Source organism: Falco biarmicus, chromosome 1 (assembly GCF_023638135.1).
Source record: "Falco biarmicus isolate bFalBia1 chromosome 1, bFalBia1.pri, whole genome shotgun sequence".
NCBI lineage: Eukaryota > Metazoa > Chordata > Aves > Falconiformes > Falconidae > Falco > Falco biarmicus.
This window is the reverse complement of record NC_079288.1, coordinates 39,003,996-39,018,948: the sequence shown is the minus strand read 5'-3', so window position 1 is coordinate 39,018,948 and position 14,953 is coordinate 39,003,996. Positions and strand designations below refer to the sequence as shown.

Genomic DNA, 14,953 nt, shown 5'->3' with positions numbered 1-14,953 from the left:
GAACTTCTCAAACCTACAGCAAATATGTAAAGATTCATAAAGCATGCTTATAATTTATGCTATGCCATCAGCATAGCTGAAGGTGAGGCAAATAAAGGGATGGAAGAAAAAATAGTGGTTTGCTTTTAAGTGAGATTTTACAGAGGTTTGGGGGTCGCAGGTAGAGCGGCTCTGGGGCATCTCTTCCCAGCACTGGAGACCAGCAGGGTAGAGGCAGCACAGGCAGAAAGCAGGGCCCAGGAGAAAGGGATGGGGACAGAGTGGTGGCTCTCCTGGAGACTGGCTCTCATTTTTGTGTGGTGCTGGAGAGGCTGCTGGGCTGTTCAGTGTGAAGTCATGAGATGCCACGAGGACCTTTGATGCGTAGTGGTTTCACAGCACTCACCTGTGCATCTCCTTGGTGTGGGCCTGTGTAGAGGGATTTTTAAAGGACCGAGGACATATGTTACCATTGTCTGGGTTGGACAACCCAGGCCTGTTAGTTGAAGCTGCAGAGCAGTTTTAAATTGTCCTGGGAACAAGCAGTGGGAGAAGGAAAACAAGCTATGCACAAACCAGAAGGCAGGTGCAGAGCAAGTCCTGTGGACCACGAAATCAACACACTCTCATCGGCACACTCTGGTAAGGCACCTGCAGCATGCCCACCGATCAGCGACACGGACCCCCACGTGGCCCAGAGACTTTTATCCAATCACCTGTGTGTAAAGTCGGGTGAGCAGTCGGTTTAAGTTATAAATATAACCTGTTTGTTTAATAAAGTGAGCACGGCATGTAGCCATATTGGTGTGATTGTCGTGGCTTGGCCGACTCTCCACGGGGGACCCTCTTCGGGCCTGGTATCATCTCTCCCCTGAAAAAAAACACCAAGTGGGAGAGCATTCCCTGTGTGAACTGCCAAAGCCTTGCTACTCTGGCTTAAACCAAACTGCTGTGGGCAAGAACCTTTCCTCAGCAACCTGAGCTCAACCACACCTTCTCTATTTTAAACCCATCTGCTCATTTCAGTTATAAACCCAAGATGGAAGATGTCCTCTCTCCTCCTGTGGACCACATCTGCCAGGCCTTGCTGTGCCCTTGGGAGGGTCAACGCCAGCCGTCTCCTCCCATCCTGAGTCACTGCTCTTGGCCATAGCCTCACCCCAGTTTCTCTCACTGGACAAAAGTTGTTGGGAATTGAACTGACAAAGCTTTGGGGAAGCCCGGCTGCCCCAGCAGCCCTCCTGCCTGCTCTGGGCTCAGCAAACTGCCCATCAGCTGTGGCACCAAGATCGTGCTCCTGCCTGAGCTGCTGCACATGAAGGCAGCAGGCAGAAATCCTCCCGTTCCCCTCCTGATGCCACGCTGGGGTACCGCTCAGCTGTGCAAAAGGTGGCTACATGCCACTAAGCTACGCCACAGAGCTGCTGCAAGCTGCCAGTAATCTAATTTATTAAGGTCTTTGATTCCTTACAAAGAGTATGTTGGATACATGCAAAGCATCTGCATTATCACTGTGATTAGGGCAGTGGAGATGGGGGAAAGAGGAAGGAGGGAAAATACAATTTCTCTGCTTTCAGCAGAAAATAAATCAACTTTTGCAGAGAGTTATGGTGCAGCCAAAGGCTGTGCTATCATTAAAAAAGATTTTTTATTAAGCTGAACTCTCTCCTCTCTCATATTGTATGATATGACAGCTCTCTTTTGATGGGAAAGCTTTCATCTGGCCAGAGAAAGGGATAATTTGCTTCTTTTAAGGAGTTAATCCTCTGGTCCATTTCCAGGCTGGGAACAGCTATCCTCCCCCTTCCTTGGATCGGAGGCTGCAGCACAATGGAGATCATAACCACCTCAAATCTACACCCAAGATGGAGAAATCAGATTTCCTTCTCCAGTCATTTTTGTGGGATTAGCTAAATCTTAGATCCACACTAACCCTTCACAAAGCTGCCAAGATTAGTTAGAATTTATTTTATTCACAGGGGGGTTTACGGTTTTCTTTCCAAAGGGATTATATCTCTCTCTATATATATATATTTAGGGTGGCTTCAGTCATGAAGCAGCTAGGTTAGAAGGAGAAAAAGTGTCTGTGTGTATAAAATAAAAACTTGGCTGCAAGAATGACAGTCACTTGAAATGCCAAGACAAAGCAGCAATTCTGGATGGCTTTGCCAGTCCATTTTAAAAGCCACATAAGCTGTCTTCTTCCCCTGTAAGACCCCACTGTGGACTTAGTGCACAGAGAGCAAACCCCGCTCAGCCTGAGCTGCCCATTCCCGCAGCCGCGGCTGCCAGCAGAGGATGTCTTCAGAGCCAGTGTCGGAAGCCGATGCCAGCAGGAGAGGCCTCAAGAAGCCGTGTTCATTCAGCATTGAGGACATCCTCTCCAGCCCGGCAGAGAAGAGTCCCCAGGTCCTGGCCCCACTGTGCCTCCAGAGCATCTTGGACTGCGCACCCAAGGGGCTGTGTGAGCTGGAGACCATCCAGGCCAGCTCCCTGCAGGAGGAGGAGGAGGAAGAGGAGGAGGAAGAGCTGGAAGGGGCCGGCTGCAACTGCTGCTGCTGTTCTCACACGACTGCCCGTTCCTTGCAGGACTCAGTGAGTTGGCTGGGTGAGTGTTTGGGTTTGACTCATGGCGTAGGGCTCGTGGTGGGGCTGGAGCCAGCGCTGCATGGAGGGGAAAACCTGGGCCCTGGGCAACACCATGGTGTCCGGCCTGCCACCGCAGCGGTCCCAGACCCCAGCTCTAGCAAGCTGAGCTCCATCCTCAGCATGGTTCCCAAGAGCAGGCACTTTTATCTGCAATGCTGCCAGAGTTATAAAAGCAGCAAGTGCTATTTATTACTGGTTATTACTGGTGTAGTGTAAAACACTTGAGAGGATGATGCTTCTGGGGGGAAGTTCTCTCTGGAGTGTGGGACCTCATTGTCATGCTGCCCATGCACAGAGCTGTACCTGTGCTTCCTGACAACACCAGCCCTGGGGGGACCTGACTTGTCCTTTACGGAAAAGAGGTTTTGGCTCTATCTAGCAAAATTACTGCATCCAGGGGGGAAAAAAAGTAGTAAACCCTTAAGAATGCAGTTCAAGAACATCCTGAAAGTTTAGAAATCCCCTGTATCAGGACTGAAGCATAGCTCCTCACTGGGCTGTGTATTTCCAGCTATTTTCTGGAGCTGGCCATAGCGTAATTGGTAAGTAAACAAGGAAAACCCAATCAGTGCTCCCCACCTGCATGCTTCTCCTAAAGTGATGCCTTAAGCCCTTTTCTCGCTTGCATGGTGATCGCGCAACTCATCACCAGCCCCAGCTGGCTTGGCTGCCTCCTTCCAAACAACATGCATGAATGCAACTTGTGCCTGGACTGCTTTGAGCAAGATGGATATTTCAGCTGCCCCACATCTAACACTGCCACCGTACCTCTCCCCTTGCAGACGCCCAGTTCCCCTGGCCCATGCGGCTCTTCCACTCAACGGTCAGGGTCTGTAAAAGTCCACAGGGGAACTCGAGTGAGCTGCAGACTTTCCACCAGATCCAGCGCCGGACACGCCGGCACCGCACCATATTCACTGAAGACCAGCTGCAGGCCCTGGAGACACTTTTCCATCAGAACCAGTACCCGGATGTCATCACCCGCGAGCACCTGGCAAACCGCATTCACTTGAAGGAGGAGAGGGTAGAGGTGAGATCCCGCCACTCTGTGAGGTGCTGTTAGCTGCAGCCCCTGCAAGAGCATAGACCAGGGCATGTTCTGTATGTATGAACACACAGACATGCCCAGTTCTACTTGTTCCCTGCACCCAAGTGTATAGTCATTATTTATGTGATCTGCGTGACTTCTGAATTTGCTATGGGGAGTGGGGGTCCCAGCTCCCTGCTGCCCCTTGCATGTACCTGAGCAGGATTGCAGGGGAGGGATTGATTAAATTTTGTCTCAAACTTTTATACTGGGAAATGTATTACAATATCCTAACGCTTGTGCTGTACAGTCCAGGAACGTACTGCCTGCCACCCCTCCAGGTAACACATGAAATGCAGAAGTTCTTTTCCTGTTTCATACTTTCTAGGTTTGGTTTAAAAACCGGCGTGCCAAGTGGCGGCATCAGAAGAGGGTGTCTGCTTCAGCGCTGCTTCTTCAAGGCACCAAGAAGCCCTCGGAGGAGAGCCGTTAGTGGCTGCAGGACGCATCTCTGCAGATGAACACCAAGAGCATCCATTTCTTGTAGCTGACAGGCACCATAGGGGGGTAATCTGAGGGGAACTAGCGAAGCACAGGGAATCTCTGTGATTCCACAGGACAGGTAAAAGCAGACATGGCACTTTCACATCCCAGTTTCTCCTCCAAACCTAGTTCACATAGCAAATAACTCACCAGGCATGATCCTCAGATGCTTAAGCAGAAACCGCTGCCAAAAGCCCCTGCTGGGGCAGAGCTGTACCCATGTTAAATGCCTGTGCTTCGGGAGAAGGGGAGAGTCCTCCTCCTGTCTCTGCCCTGTGCAGCCAGTAGCTGTGCTTGTTTTACTGCTGTAGATCTGCAAATTATCCTGCAAATGAATGTTTCCTGTTTTCAGCACCATGATGGCATCTAGAGTTGCTCTTGGGGTTGAGCTTACCGAACAGGCCATGTGTTGCTTGACAAATGAACATGGACTTATCCCTAAAGCCCATGGGAGAGGTGACCCATGTGTTGGCAGTGAGCAGGTCCGGCACGGCCAGTGTTCAGGTCATGCCAGTGGCTCCCCACCAGCACGAGGGGTGCCGGTGTCCCAGCAGGGCGCGGGGGGTGCCGGTGTCCCGGCAGGGCTCAAGGGGTGCTGGTGTCCCGGCAGGGTGTGAGGGGTGCCAGTGTCCCGGCAGGGCCAAGGGGAAACCATGTCCTGTAAAGCTGCCAGAGAAATAAAACTGACCCGGCACCGCGTGTGTGCTGTGCTGAGCCGGTGGTGGGGGACCCTGGCCAGGCCTGCCCTGCCTGCCGGGCCTGCCTGTTGGGCCTGCCCTGCCTACCCTGCCGACCCTGCCTGCCCCCGGGAGGCCCCCCGGCGGGCCCCGGGAAGACCGGGGCTTTCTGAGGAGGCCTGAGGGCGACCGTGGGGGTTGCTGGTGGTCAGACCCGCCGCGCAGCCCGCGGGTGCCGAAAGCCGCGGCGCACAGCGGCAGGGACGGGCCCCCCCCGGGCCGAGGCGGCGCCGCTGTCACCAGGCGGGCGCGGACAGGTCCTCCCGGCCGGCAGGGGGCGCGCGCGGCTCCGCGCGGCGCTGCTGGGCGGGGCGGCGGGTGTGGGACGTTCCGGCGGCCCGTGGCGCAGCGCGGTGACGTCACGGTGCGGCGCGTTCGCGACGGCGGCTGAGTTGGGTCAGGGAGCGCGCCGTCCGCCCCGGCCTTCGGCGCTATGGAGGGGGCGGCGGTTCCAGCGGCCTCAGACGAGGCCTTGGTTCCGGCTGCCGCCGCGGGCGCCGCCGTGACGACGGTGAAGGAGGCGACCCCGCCGACCCCGAGGCGCCCGAAGAAGATCCTGGATGAGGAGGCCTACATCGAGGTAGGGCGGCGGCTGGCCCGGCAGGCCGCTCTCCGGGTACCTGGGCCCAGCGGCTTCCGGCGCGGTGGGGCACGGCCCGGTCCGCCCGCGGCCACCGCCCGCTGTGAGCCCGGCTGCGGGTCGGGCCTGGCGACGGGGCAGCTCTGGGGCCGCCCCTTGAGCTCCTGCGGCCACGGCGCTCAGCGCACTGCCAGCGGCCAGGCCTCGGCTTGGAGCGTCCGTGGGCTGCGCGTCCGTCCCCCTGCCCCCCCGCCGTGGGCTGCGCGTCCGTCCCCCCCCCCGTGGGCTGCGCGTCCCCCCCCCGTCCCCCGCCGTGGGCTGTGCATCGTCGTGATTGTTGTCCCCTCCGTGGGCTGCGCGTCGTCGTCGTCCTGTGGGCTGTTTGTCCCCCCCCTGCTATGGGCTGCGCGCAGCTGGCCCCCAGCTGGGCTGGCACTCCGAGGTGTCCCAGCATGGCCTTGCAGTTGTCTCTCTGTTTGTAGAGTTTAGAGAAAATCATTCAGCGAGATTTCTTTCCTGATGTGAAGAAGTTGCGAGCGCAGAAGGAATATCTGGAGGCTGAAGAAAATGGTGACTTGGAGAAAATGAGACAAATAGCTATCAAGTTTGGCTCTTCTTTGGGCAAATCATCGAGGGACACACCTGCACCCTGTGAGAACTGGCTTACTGGGGCATAAGGGTTTTCTATCTAATATTACTGTTCTGGTTTATCTAACTGTGCAGGCAGTGCTTATCTTGAAGATTGAAGATTGACATTGCATGGCAATTATATACCATGTTGGGCAGTAGCTAGTATCTGATGGCTGATCTGAATTTCTCTTTGATATCTTAAGAATTCTTTCTTGAGGGAGTGTTTTTGGAGAAAACCAGCTGTTGAACAGCTTTCCTCACAGGCATCTTTTGCCAGGTTCCTACTGCCTAGGGAGCATTACATGCTCTAATATGCAATGTTATATTATCAGAAACTCTAAGCTGTATTTTGAATCCTTATTATAATTTTAGGGGTTCTTGTTACATCTACAGATGCATAAGGTTTTCCTGTATTGGGGGCAGAAGGGTTGGAAGCCTGTGATTATCAGAGGGTCACACAGAAGAAATCCTGTACCCTGTTGTGTGTTTGCGTTCCGTTCGAGTTCAGTGTTTCTTGCACTAAAGCCCAGTCCCTGGGTGAGCTTTCACAGTGGGGTTTAAATAACTAGCTTTCTTGAGGCAAAGGACATGTCACCAAGTGGTCTCCCTTCCTCCCCTACTGCAGGTTCTAGCTCTGGCCTAGGTTAAGATCGTTGTGCTGCTGCTTGCTTCTCTTGGCAAAAGCTGTGGATAGGGTGACAGGTACACCGGGCTGTGGCTCTCCTGTGAGTTTTTGCCAGCAGGAGGAAAATAACATCTTAGATAAGAACAAAATCTTGTTCAGTGGTTGGGACAGAATTGAACAGAATATTTTGGAGTCTTTTCACAACTTTTTAATTAAATTGTTGTTCTCTTGATGTCTTCTGTGACTTGTTTGGCACATGACCCGTACTGTGGTGGAAGATGTCACAGCAAGTGTCCTGTTTTGAGCTCTAGTAACCTGTGCTCATGTGAACCTTTTTTTTTTTTCTGTCACAGATGTTACTCCAGCCACATTTGAAACCCCAGAAGTACATCCAGGTGGCCTTCCCCTGGGGAATAAATCCAAAGTTGGCATCAAAGCTGCAGAGGAAGGTGGGAGAATGATGTTTCTCTAGCTGAATTCTTCAGCAGCAGGAAAATACTTCTGTGAGCTCTGCCTTCTGTAAGGATTTTAGGTATTTAGCAGATGTTTAAGGCAGTTTTCTTTAACCTTCTAGTAGGTGAAAATGATGACTCTGAAGTTCATGTAATGTTTTGTCATGTGTGTGAATTCTCAATTATGGGTCTCTTTATGGCCATGTAAATTCTTAACTCAGTTGATCTCTTTGAAGGCAGTAAATTTTTCCTGTGTCACCTGAAACTAATGCTGTAAGTAGCAAAGATAGTAGGGGCAGAGCTATTCATACAGTGTATTAAAAACGTCTGCTAGCGGCTGGCTGTTTGTGCATTTTCCTTTTAACACAAATAGCTATAAATGACATAAAAGGTTTTATGTGAAAGTTGGTTATGTGTCTTCCAAAAATTTATTATTGTACCACTCTGCACATACATATTTCTTTTTTTTTCACCAGGCTTCATGTGAATTATTAGTGGGTCCATAGAAAGCTCACTGTCAGAAGTGATTGAAGAATTATGTATAGTGCTCTTATAGAATGGGAGGTATTAACTTTTCTCAGGCTTCTTCCCTTCTCTTGTTAGGAGAAGCAGAAAAAGATGATAAAGATGCACTTCCGAGTCTGGACAGCTTCTTAGCAAAGCACACGAGTGAAGATAATGCTTCATTTGAACAGATCATGGAAGTGGCCAAAGAGAAGGAGAAAGTCAAGCATGCTTGGCTGTACAGTGCAGAAGAGGAATATGCCCAGGTAGGGATGTGGCTCAGCTGTATCTCAGCTCTTCCAAAGTGACACAACAGGGAAACACCATTTTACATTTACATTTTTAATCTTTGATTAAATAGAATATTATCTTACCTTCTGTTTTGGAATCCTGCTAGAAGTGTGGATGAGAATTCATTGGCTCTGAGCATGGGGTTATTGCATTAGACTGATGAATTACTCATCATTGAATAAGAAAAGAAGGGTCTTGATTTTGAACAGTAGGTCCATGGGCTGTTCAAATCTAAATCTGAGCTAAGCTTGAGTTTCCTGGAGCCTGTGATAGCTCATTGCTTCCTTCTGCAATCCTGTTTTTTCCCCATCTGTACCACAAGGACAGTGTTGACATAGTTGCTGAGGATCAGTCTGTTCCTAAAGCTCTGAGACACTGAAACATTGCACAAAGTGCAAGGATTACTGTTGGCAGTCTCTTCCATAAGCAGCAATAGCAAGGAGAGCAGCTGAGAACAGTTCCTGTTGTTTGTCCATCAGCCTTTTATTACTTGCAGTTAGATTGTCTTTCTTATTTCAGTCTTCTATTTCTAAAATCAGTAATAATCCATTCAGCTGCTGAAGTACTGTGCACGTCATGGCTGGCTGTGCTGTCTTCCACAGCTAGCTTTGTGGGAGGTTCAGGAGCTGTTCTGGGGCTGCCATGTCAATCTTTCTCCATCAGCAGTGAGCAGCTGTCAGGGATGGATGTGAGCTGCAGTGCCTTTTAGTGAAGTTTGGCACTGACAGGAGTGTTTACTGTTGTTATGAGTGTTATGTTTTTATCTCAGCTAACGTAAACCTCGGAGTCTGTTACATTAATGCCCTTGGTGGCTGCTTATGCATCTTCTTTGCTGCAGTGCTTCCATCCAGAATTAAAAGGCAGGCAGCGCCTGCCTTTTAGGTCAAGGTGAAGTCACTGGACCCGACCTTGTGCTGATGTTCTGTGTCTTAGGCCTGGTTTAGGTCAAGGTGAAGTCACCGGACCCGATCTTGTGCTGATGTTCTGTGTCTTCCTGTCAGCCAGGGTTCTGTTCAGACCTTGCATTTCCTTGCACAGCATGCCTGTTTGTGCAGCAGACAACTTTGCTATGCCTCATTTAACATACTCAGTGATAACACTGCTATTTAAATGTATATGGGCAATACCTCTTAAAGAAAACATCAACCAATGTCTTTGATATATAGCTTTTGGCAGTAATTGTCTAGTTTAATTAGTGTGAGAATTTTAAAATGGAGTAACTTATCAGTGGCTGACTGCATTCTGTTAGTTTCTTTTTGGTATCAGTGATACTAGTATGCTGGTAACAGCACACAAGTAATCGCGTGATTATGTCAAATGCTTCCATACCTGTACTGCCTATGGAAATGTTTGGAAACTCTTTAAGGATTGAAGAAGTGTCTGTTTTTCTGCTACTGTTTGCCTTCGCTAAGACAGTTTGCATGAAACTAGGACGGTGCAAATACTCTTCCGAGGTTACATGCCAAACCCTTGTAGACTGCCTTTATATTAGATATGTCATATGTTGTTCTTCCCTTATTTAGTAACTAATGCTTCATTTGAATTTTGATTAGTAGATAGAGGAAAAAACCAGAAAGTTTGAAGTATCACAAGGGTTGTTACAAGATGTAATAAACAATGTCATAATCTTTCTGATAAGATAATTCTTTAGTCTTACTTGATTTTATAGCAGAACTTCATATGGAGCTGTTTGCAAGCCCACCTGGAAACAGGATGTTTTCTCAAATGCCACTTGCCAGAGAGAGAGAGTGCTTGTGCAGTGCCAGGTGCAAAGTGTGCTAGGGCAGGTAGCTGAGCTCATGACTGAGCTCTCCAAGTTGTGTATGCCTGATTAAAAGATGGCAGGAGTCTCTTTCAGACCTCATTATTTTTTTTTCTCTTTTAATTTTTTTCCATCGCCTTTTTAGCGACGAAATGATCAGCTGGCACTTCCTTCAGCAGAGCAGCAAGCTCTGGAGAATGTGAAAGCCGGACTGGAGACCTGGGAATACACAGCTCGAAACACCCTCATGTATTATCCAACAGGTGAGGCATGCAGGTTTCTCAGGAGAGGCGTTGGTTCTAGGTGGGTTGACTTCAAACAGTGCTTACAGGTTTTCTATAGATGACTGAGCAGCTCTTACTGGTAATGCTGCACGTTTTCTTCTGTGATGCTCAGATATGTAAAGTTGTTTAAAAATGTTGTTTGGGGCTTCCCCTGCCCCCCCCCCCCCCCCCCGCTTTTCTTTCTTTGGACCTTTGTCCTCTGCCTCTGATTGCAAAGTTTGATCATGTTCTATTTCTAATTGAAATAGTTTCAGGAGCCAAAGCTCTTTCCAGTTTGCCCTTATTTATGAGCACTTTCTTGTCATCTTTATTTATTCTTTGCCTCTGCTTAGAGTGCTCTTTGGACTTGTTGGTCCCTTGGTTGCTGTAGAAAACTACATCATTTCATAAACACAGGATTTTTTGGCTATAAATGTGCAACTGATAATTTCTGTAAAGCAGTGTCTTGTTAGCAGTTTTCTTAAAAAGAAAAAATTTAAATCTGATCTTAATTAATAGATTTCAGGTATTAAAAAGCATATATCTAGTGCAAATTTTGTTTTAAATTGCTAGAGATAGACACTGCAATTGCTAATGGATTTTGTGTTGCGTAGGAATGTGTGGCAAGTGTGATCACGTTGGCTGGGACATTTAGAGCACGTTGTCTAGTGTTACCTGAGCCCTCTCTTAAAAAAAAGTTTTGCTTTTCAAGGTGTACCTGATGAAGATGATGTATTTAAGAAGCCCAGGGAAGTTGTCCATCGAAACACCCGTTTTGTGAAGGACCCTTTTAGCCAAGCTGTGAGCAAATCACAGCTCCAACAAGCTGCAGCCCTCAATGCTCAGGTTGGATAATTTTACTGCTTCTGACTAAAACCTTGTTAGACTTAGCCCTCTGATGTTCATCAACCAGGAGAACTGTGTGTGTGCTAGATACAACTGACTCACACCTTGCTTCTCATGAAAATGGTACTGTGTTTTTTATTTCAGTACAAGCAGGGCAAAGTGGGACCAGATGGGAAAGAACTGATACCCCAAGAGTCTCCAAAAGTGAATGGCTATGGATTTGTGGCTACCCCCTCTCCTGCCCCTGGTAAGAGGTTTTTCTTATATTTTTCTGATACAAGAGGACTGCTACTGCACTTATTTTGATGCTGTTTGTTCAGTACTGGGGTATTATTGTTGGTTTTGACAAGGAGGTAAGCCTTCTGTCTGTATGTCTCATGAGCTGGTGACTTTCTTGTGTACTATGTATGCCAGCTTGATGCAGTGCTTAAATCCTAGTCCAATACACTGGCAAGAGAAGCTATGCTGTACCTAAGAGGTTCTGAATGAGCTGCTGTGCCATTGCTTAGGAATCACCTAGAGGACAGTGAGCATACCTAGGCAACTGGGATGCTGTGGCTGCTTATTTTGTCCCTGGATGATGCTTCTCTAGAGCTTGAAGATAAGAATTCAAACATTTCACAAACATTAAGCTTCCAAAGAGTTCAAGTGCTCATTTTTCAAAACAAGGAGCATTCATGTCAGTGTGTCCAGTGACGTTTGCTGAGTGACATTTCAGCCTGGCTCAGGGATATGGCATATCTTGCTTCATTTACAGTCTAATGTACTGGTTTCCTCCAGGTCTACTGCTTTCTAGGTTCTTCCTTTGTCTGAATACCCTTGTGTATTATAGATTCCTTTTGTTCAGATGTATTAGCCCCAGGATACTTTCAATTAGAACAAATTTTTCTTCCAGTTGAAATGTGGTATGAGTTTTTAGCTGTTCTTCAGCAGCCGTTATGTTTCCCTGTCTTTTGTTGTTATGCTAAAAGATGAACGTAGTGATGCTTTTCCTCTGGGAAGCCTGTAGGTGGCATTTGGAGTGCACCTCCTTTCTCCATTGTGAATGCATTTTCCAAACCCTGGACAGCAGGATTTTCTAGCCAGTGACTTAGTCTGGCTCCTAGAATCTGTTCTGCGATTGTAGCTGTTACACAAGGTGCAGTCACTGCTGGGTACAGGCTAGCCTCAAGGTCAGTTGAGGGTACGTTTGGCTATTCTATGCATCTTAAGTCCTCTGCCCATTTCTCTGTTTTTAAGTAGTTCCCTCTGTTGAAGGAATTTTCATACAATAGCAGAGGGGAAGACTAGTACTGTAGAAGAAAAAAATGAAAGTGACACTCAGAAAAGCTCACCAAATGGAAAAATAAACATGTGGAAAGGACAGAGCTTGGATGTTGTAACTTTGAGGGTGATACAGCCACAGGCAGTCCTGTGAGCTTAAGGTCATGCCCTTTTAATGGGAACCCCGCATTACATTCAACATTGGCTGTGATTTCCCCTGCAGTAGGGGGGCTCCTTGGGGTGATGATGAATTTGCTGCATTTCATTATTTGCTTCTCTAGATTTTTTTTGTGGTGAATCGATAGTCAAATGTCTTGCATGAGCATGACTTTAAATTTTTTTTTTTTAGGTGTGAATGAGTCTCCCTTTATGACATGGGGTGAAATCGAAAGCACCCCTTTGCGTCTAGAAGGGTCAGAAACACCATATGTGGACAGAACACCCGGACCAGCCTTCAAGGTATTTCATGTCATGAGTCAGCACGTCATTCTTTTTTGAGGGGGGAGGACTAAGAAGGGAAAGGCAAGTGAGTAACTAATAGATTAACATTGTTGTGGGAGTGTGACACATCTCTGGGCTGTGTTCCCAGTCCTTGAGACTAATAATCTAAGTTCTGCTTGGAGGGTGGAGGTGTGGATATGGCTCCACATGAAAGCTGCTTGGTGGAGATACCTGAGGTGGAGCACACACTGTTGGCAGGAGAGCGAGACACCATATTTGATCATGGGCCCAGACAGGGGCTTTGAGAGGAAGCTGAAGAGACACCTGATTTCTCTGATTTTAATGTATGAATGGGTAGAAATTGTAGAATTTCCCTCTGTCTTGATCTTCTGGCTGTCACAGCCTGAGGCAAGTGTATCGCTTGAGAGTAGAAAAGGTGCTCTGGCTTTGCTAATGGCACCTGACCCTGCATGCCGCCCGTCTCCTGCTGGTGTCATTGAATGTGAGCTGCCTGAGACTCTTAGTTTAAGAAAGGTGTAATTTGCTGTATGTGCTCTGAAGTCCTTGACTGGTTCTCCTGCTGTTTAGCAATGTCTGTGTTTGCCTGAGAGCTGGCTGGCTACAGGCCAGGCTAGGCAAGACACAGGTGACATTGTTTGTCTAGGAGAGACAGCAGGAGGAAATGTCAGAAGTAATGGCTGCTTCCTTGACTGAACTGGTTTTACTGTTTTTGTTACTTGCCAAGGCAGGTTGAAGGTGTCTCTGTGTCCTCTCTGGCTTTTATATATATATAGTAGCAGAGAGGTGTAGGCTGACCCCACTTCTCCCTGGTTTAGATCCCTGTAGGCTGGAATCCAGCTGTGAAGGTGCTTTGACTCATTTATGCAGCTCTCGTATGAGTGCCTTGGTGAGTGAACTGTGTGATGCGTTTATAGATCCTGGAGCCTGGGCGCCGTGAGAGGTTAGGACTCAAGATGGCCAATGAAGTGGCAGCTAAAAACAGAGCAAAGAAGCAGGAGGCACTTCGAAAAGTGACGGAAAACTTGGCCAGGTGAGACTTCTGTTCTGACAGGAGAACTGGGGATGAGTATTTTCTGATGAGATTTAAATCAACATATGTAGAAAGGGAGGAATAATAAGAGTACCGGAAGCATAAAGAGGTACAGTCAAACTAAAAGTTTTTAGAATTAAAAAGCTCGGTTCCTGAGGGGAGGTGGCTGGTGGCTGTCCCTCTTGTGAGCATTGCTGTTCTGCCCTGCAGCCACCCAGCAATGCATCTGGATCAGTGTCTTGCCTCATTACAAAGAGGAGACATGATAAGTCTTGGTTTGCTGGGTCACAGGAAGGATAGAACAAGCTCAAAGGAAAAGGCAGGCAGTGCCACTTAGGTTTGGGAGGGATGTAGGAGGTTTCTGTCACTTGTCTCTCTAGAGAGACAGGCTTGTGTTTACCTGCAGGCAGAATGACTTCTGCAGCCAGTGGGTCTGGTCTGTGTGTGTGGGTGGACACAAGAAGAGTTCACCTGTGGAAGCATTCATGCTCTTTTTGGTAAATGGCAGATTTTTACTGTAAAATCTCTTAAAACTGTTTATTCTATTCCAGCCTCACTCCAAAAGGACTAAGCCCAGCAATGTCACCAGCTTTGCAAAGACTAGTAAACAGGACTGCAAGTAAATATACTGACAAAGCCCTGCGAGCCAGCTATACTCCTTCCCCAGCCCACACAGGAACTCCTGGTTACAAGACACCAGCAGGTGGGTCTCATACACCCACAAGCACACCACAGTCTAGGACAGTATCTCAGACGCCGGTATCTCAGGATACTACATCGATCACAGACAATTTACTGCAGCTTCCTAAAAGAAGGAAAGCATCTGATTTCTTCTGAATATTCCAGTCACCAGCAAGGTGGTAGTGAACTGGCTGTGATCAGCTGTCTGCAAGCTGGATGTTGTCAGCTGTCGGTAGTAAGGCGTGTCTAGATACAACTGCCAGAATGGAAGCCAGTGGTTACAGTACCTGGGACCAGCACTACTCTATGTAGCTAAAATAGCCTGTGATGTGCTTTTTGGAAGCAGAGTATCTCCTGTTGTGGTATAACTTCCCTTTGAACTGCATGGGTGGGATGCACAAGGCTGCTATAGCAAAGAGATGCTTCCTGCAATGGCAGAGAAGATTCTGGACTCTTGGAAAATAGCGATAATTTTTTTAAGATATATTTCTTTTTAAGATGGCCATGCATTTAAATATGTTTCTGTACAGATGTGTCTATTTATAAAATGTAAGCCTTCCTAAAAAGTTGAACTGGACTTCCAGCTTGTCAAATTTCTTTGGTTTTGTACTTTGCAGAAGGGGGGATAA

General features: G+C 48.0%; 2 protein-coding genes across 3 annotated transcripts; both read left to right on the top strand.

The window, feature by feature from the left end:
• The first annotated feature begins 1,836 nt into the window (after positions 1 to 1,836).
• Positions 1,837 to 4,892, top strand: GSC2 (goosecoid homeobox 2). The gene is made up of 3 exons (XM_056359542.1): positions 1,837 to 2,587; positions 3,411 to 3,658; positions 4,044 to 4,892. Exons 1-3 carry the CDS (start codon positions 2,278 to 2,280, stop codon positions 4,146 to 4,148), a joined length of 663 nt encoding a protein of 220 aa, XP_056215517.1. The 5' UTR covers positions 1,837 to 2,277; the 3' UTR covers positions 4,149 to 4,892.
• Positions 4,893 to 5,290: 398 nt separating this feature from the next.
• ESS2 (ess-2 splicing factor homolog) lies at positions 5,291 to 14,901 on the top strand. Of its 2 annotated transcripts, none has more exons than XM_056359455.1 (10): positions 5,291 to 5,515; positions 5,998 to 6,166; positions 7,124 to 7,219; positions 7,826 to 7,992; positions 9,925 to 10,042; positions 10,755 to 10,888; positions 11,033 to 11,135; positions 12,501 to 12,610; positions 13,528 to 13,643; positions 14,195 to 14,901. In XM_056359455.1, exons 1-10 carry the CDS (start codon positions 5,369 to 5,371, stop codon positions 14,478 to 14,480), a joined length of 1,446 nt encoding a protein of 481 aa, XP_056215430.1. In that variant the 5' UTR covers positions 5,291 to 5,368; the 3' UTR covers positions 14,481 to 14,901. The 2 variants fall into 2 exon arrangements, with proteins under 2 accessions (XP_056215430.1, XP_056215441.1); XM_056359466.1 differs by having other exon boundaries at positions 5,381 to 5,515; positions 5,980 to 6,166.
• Positions 14,902 to 14,953: the final 52 nt, after the last annotated feature.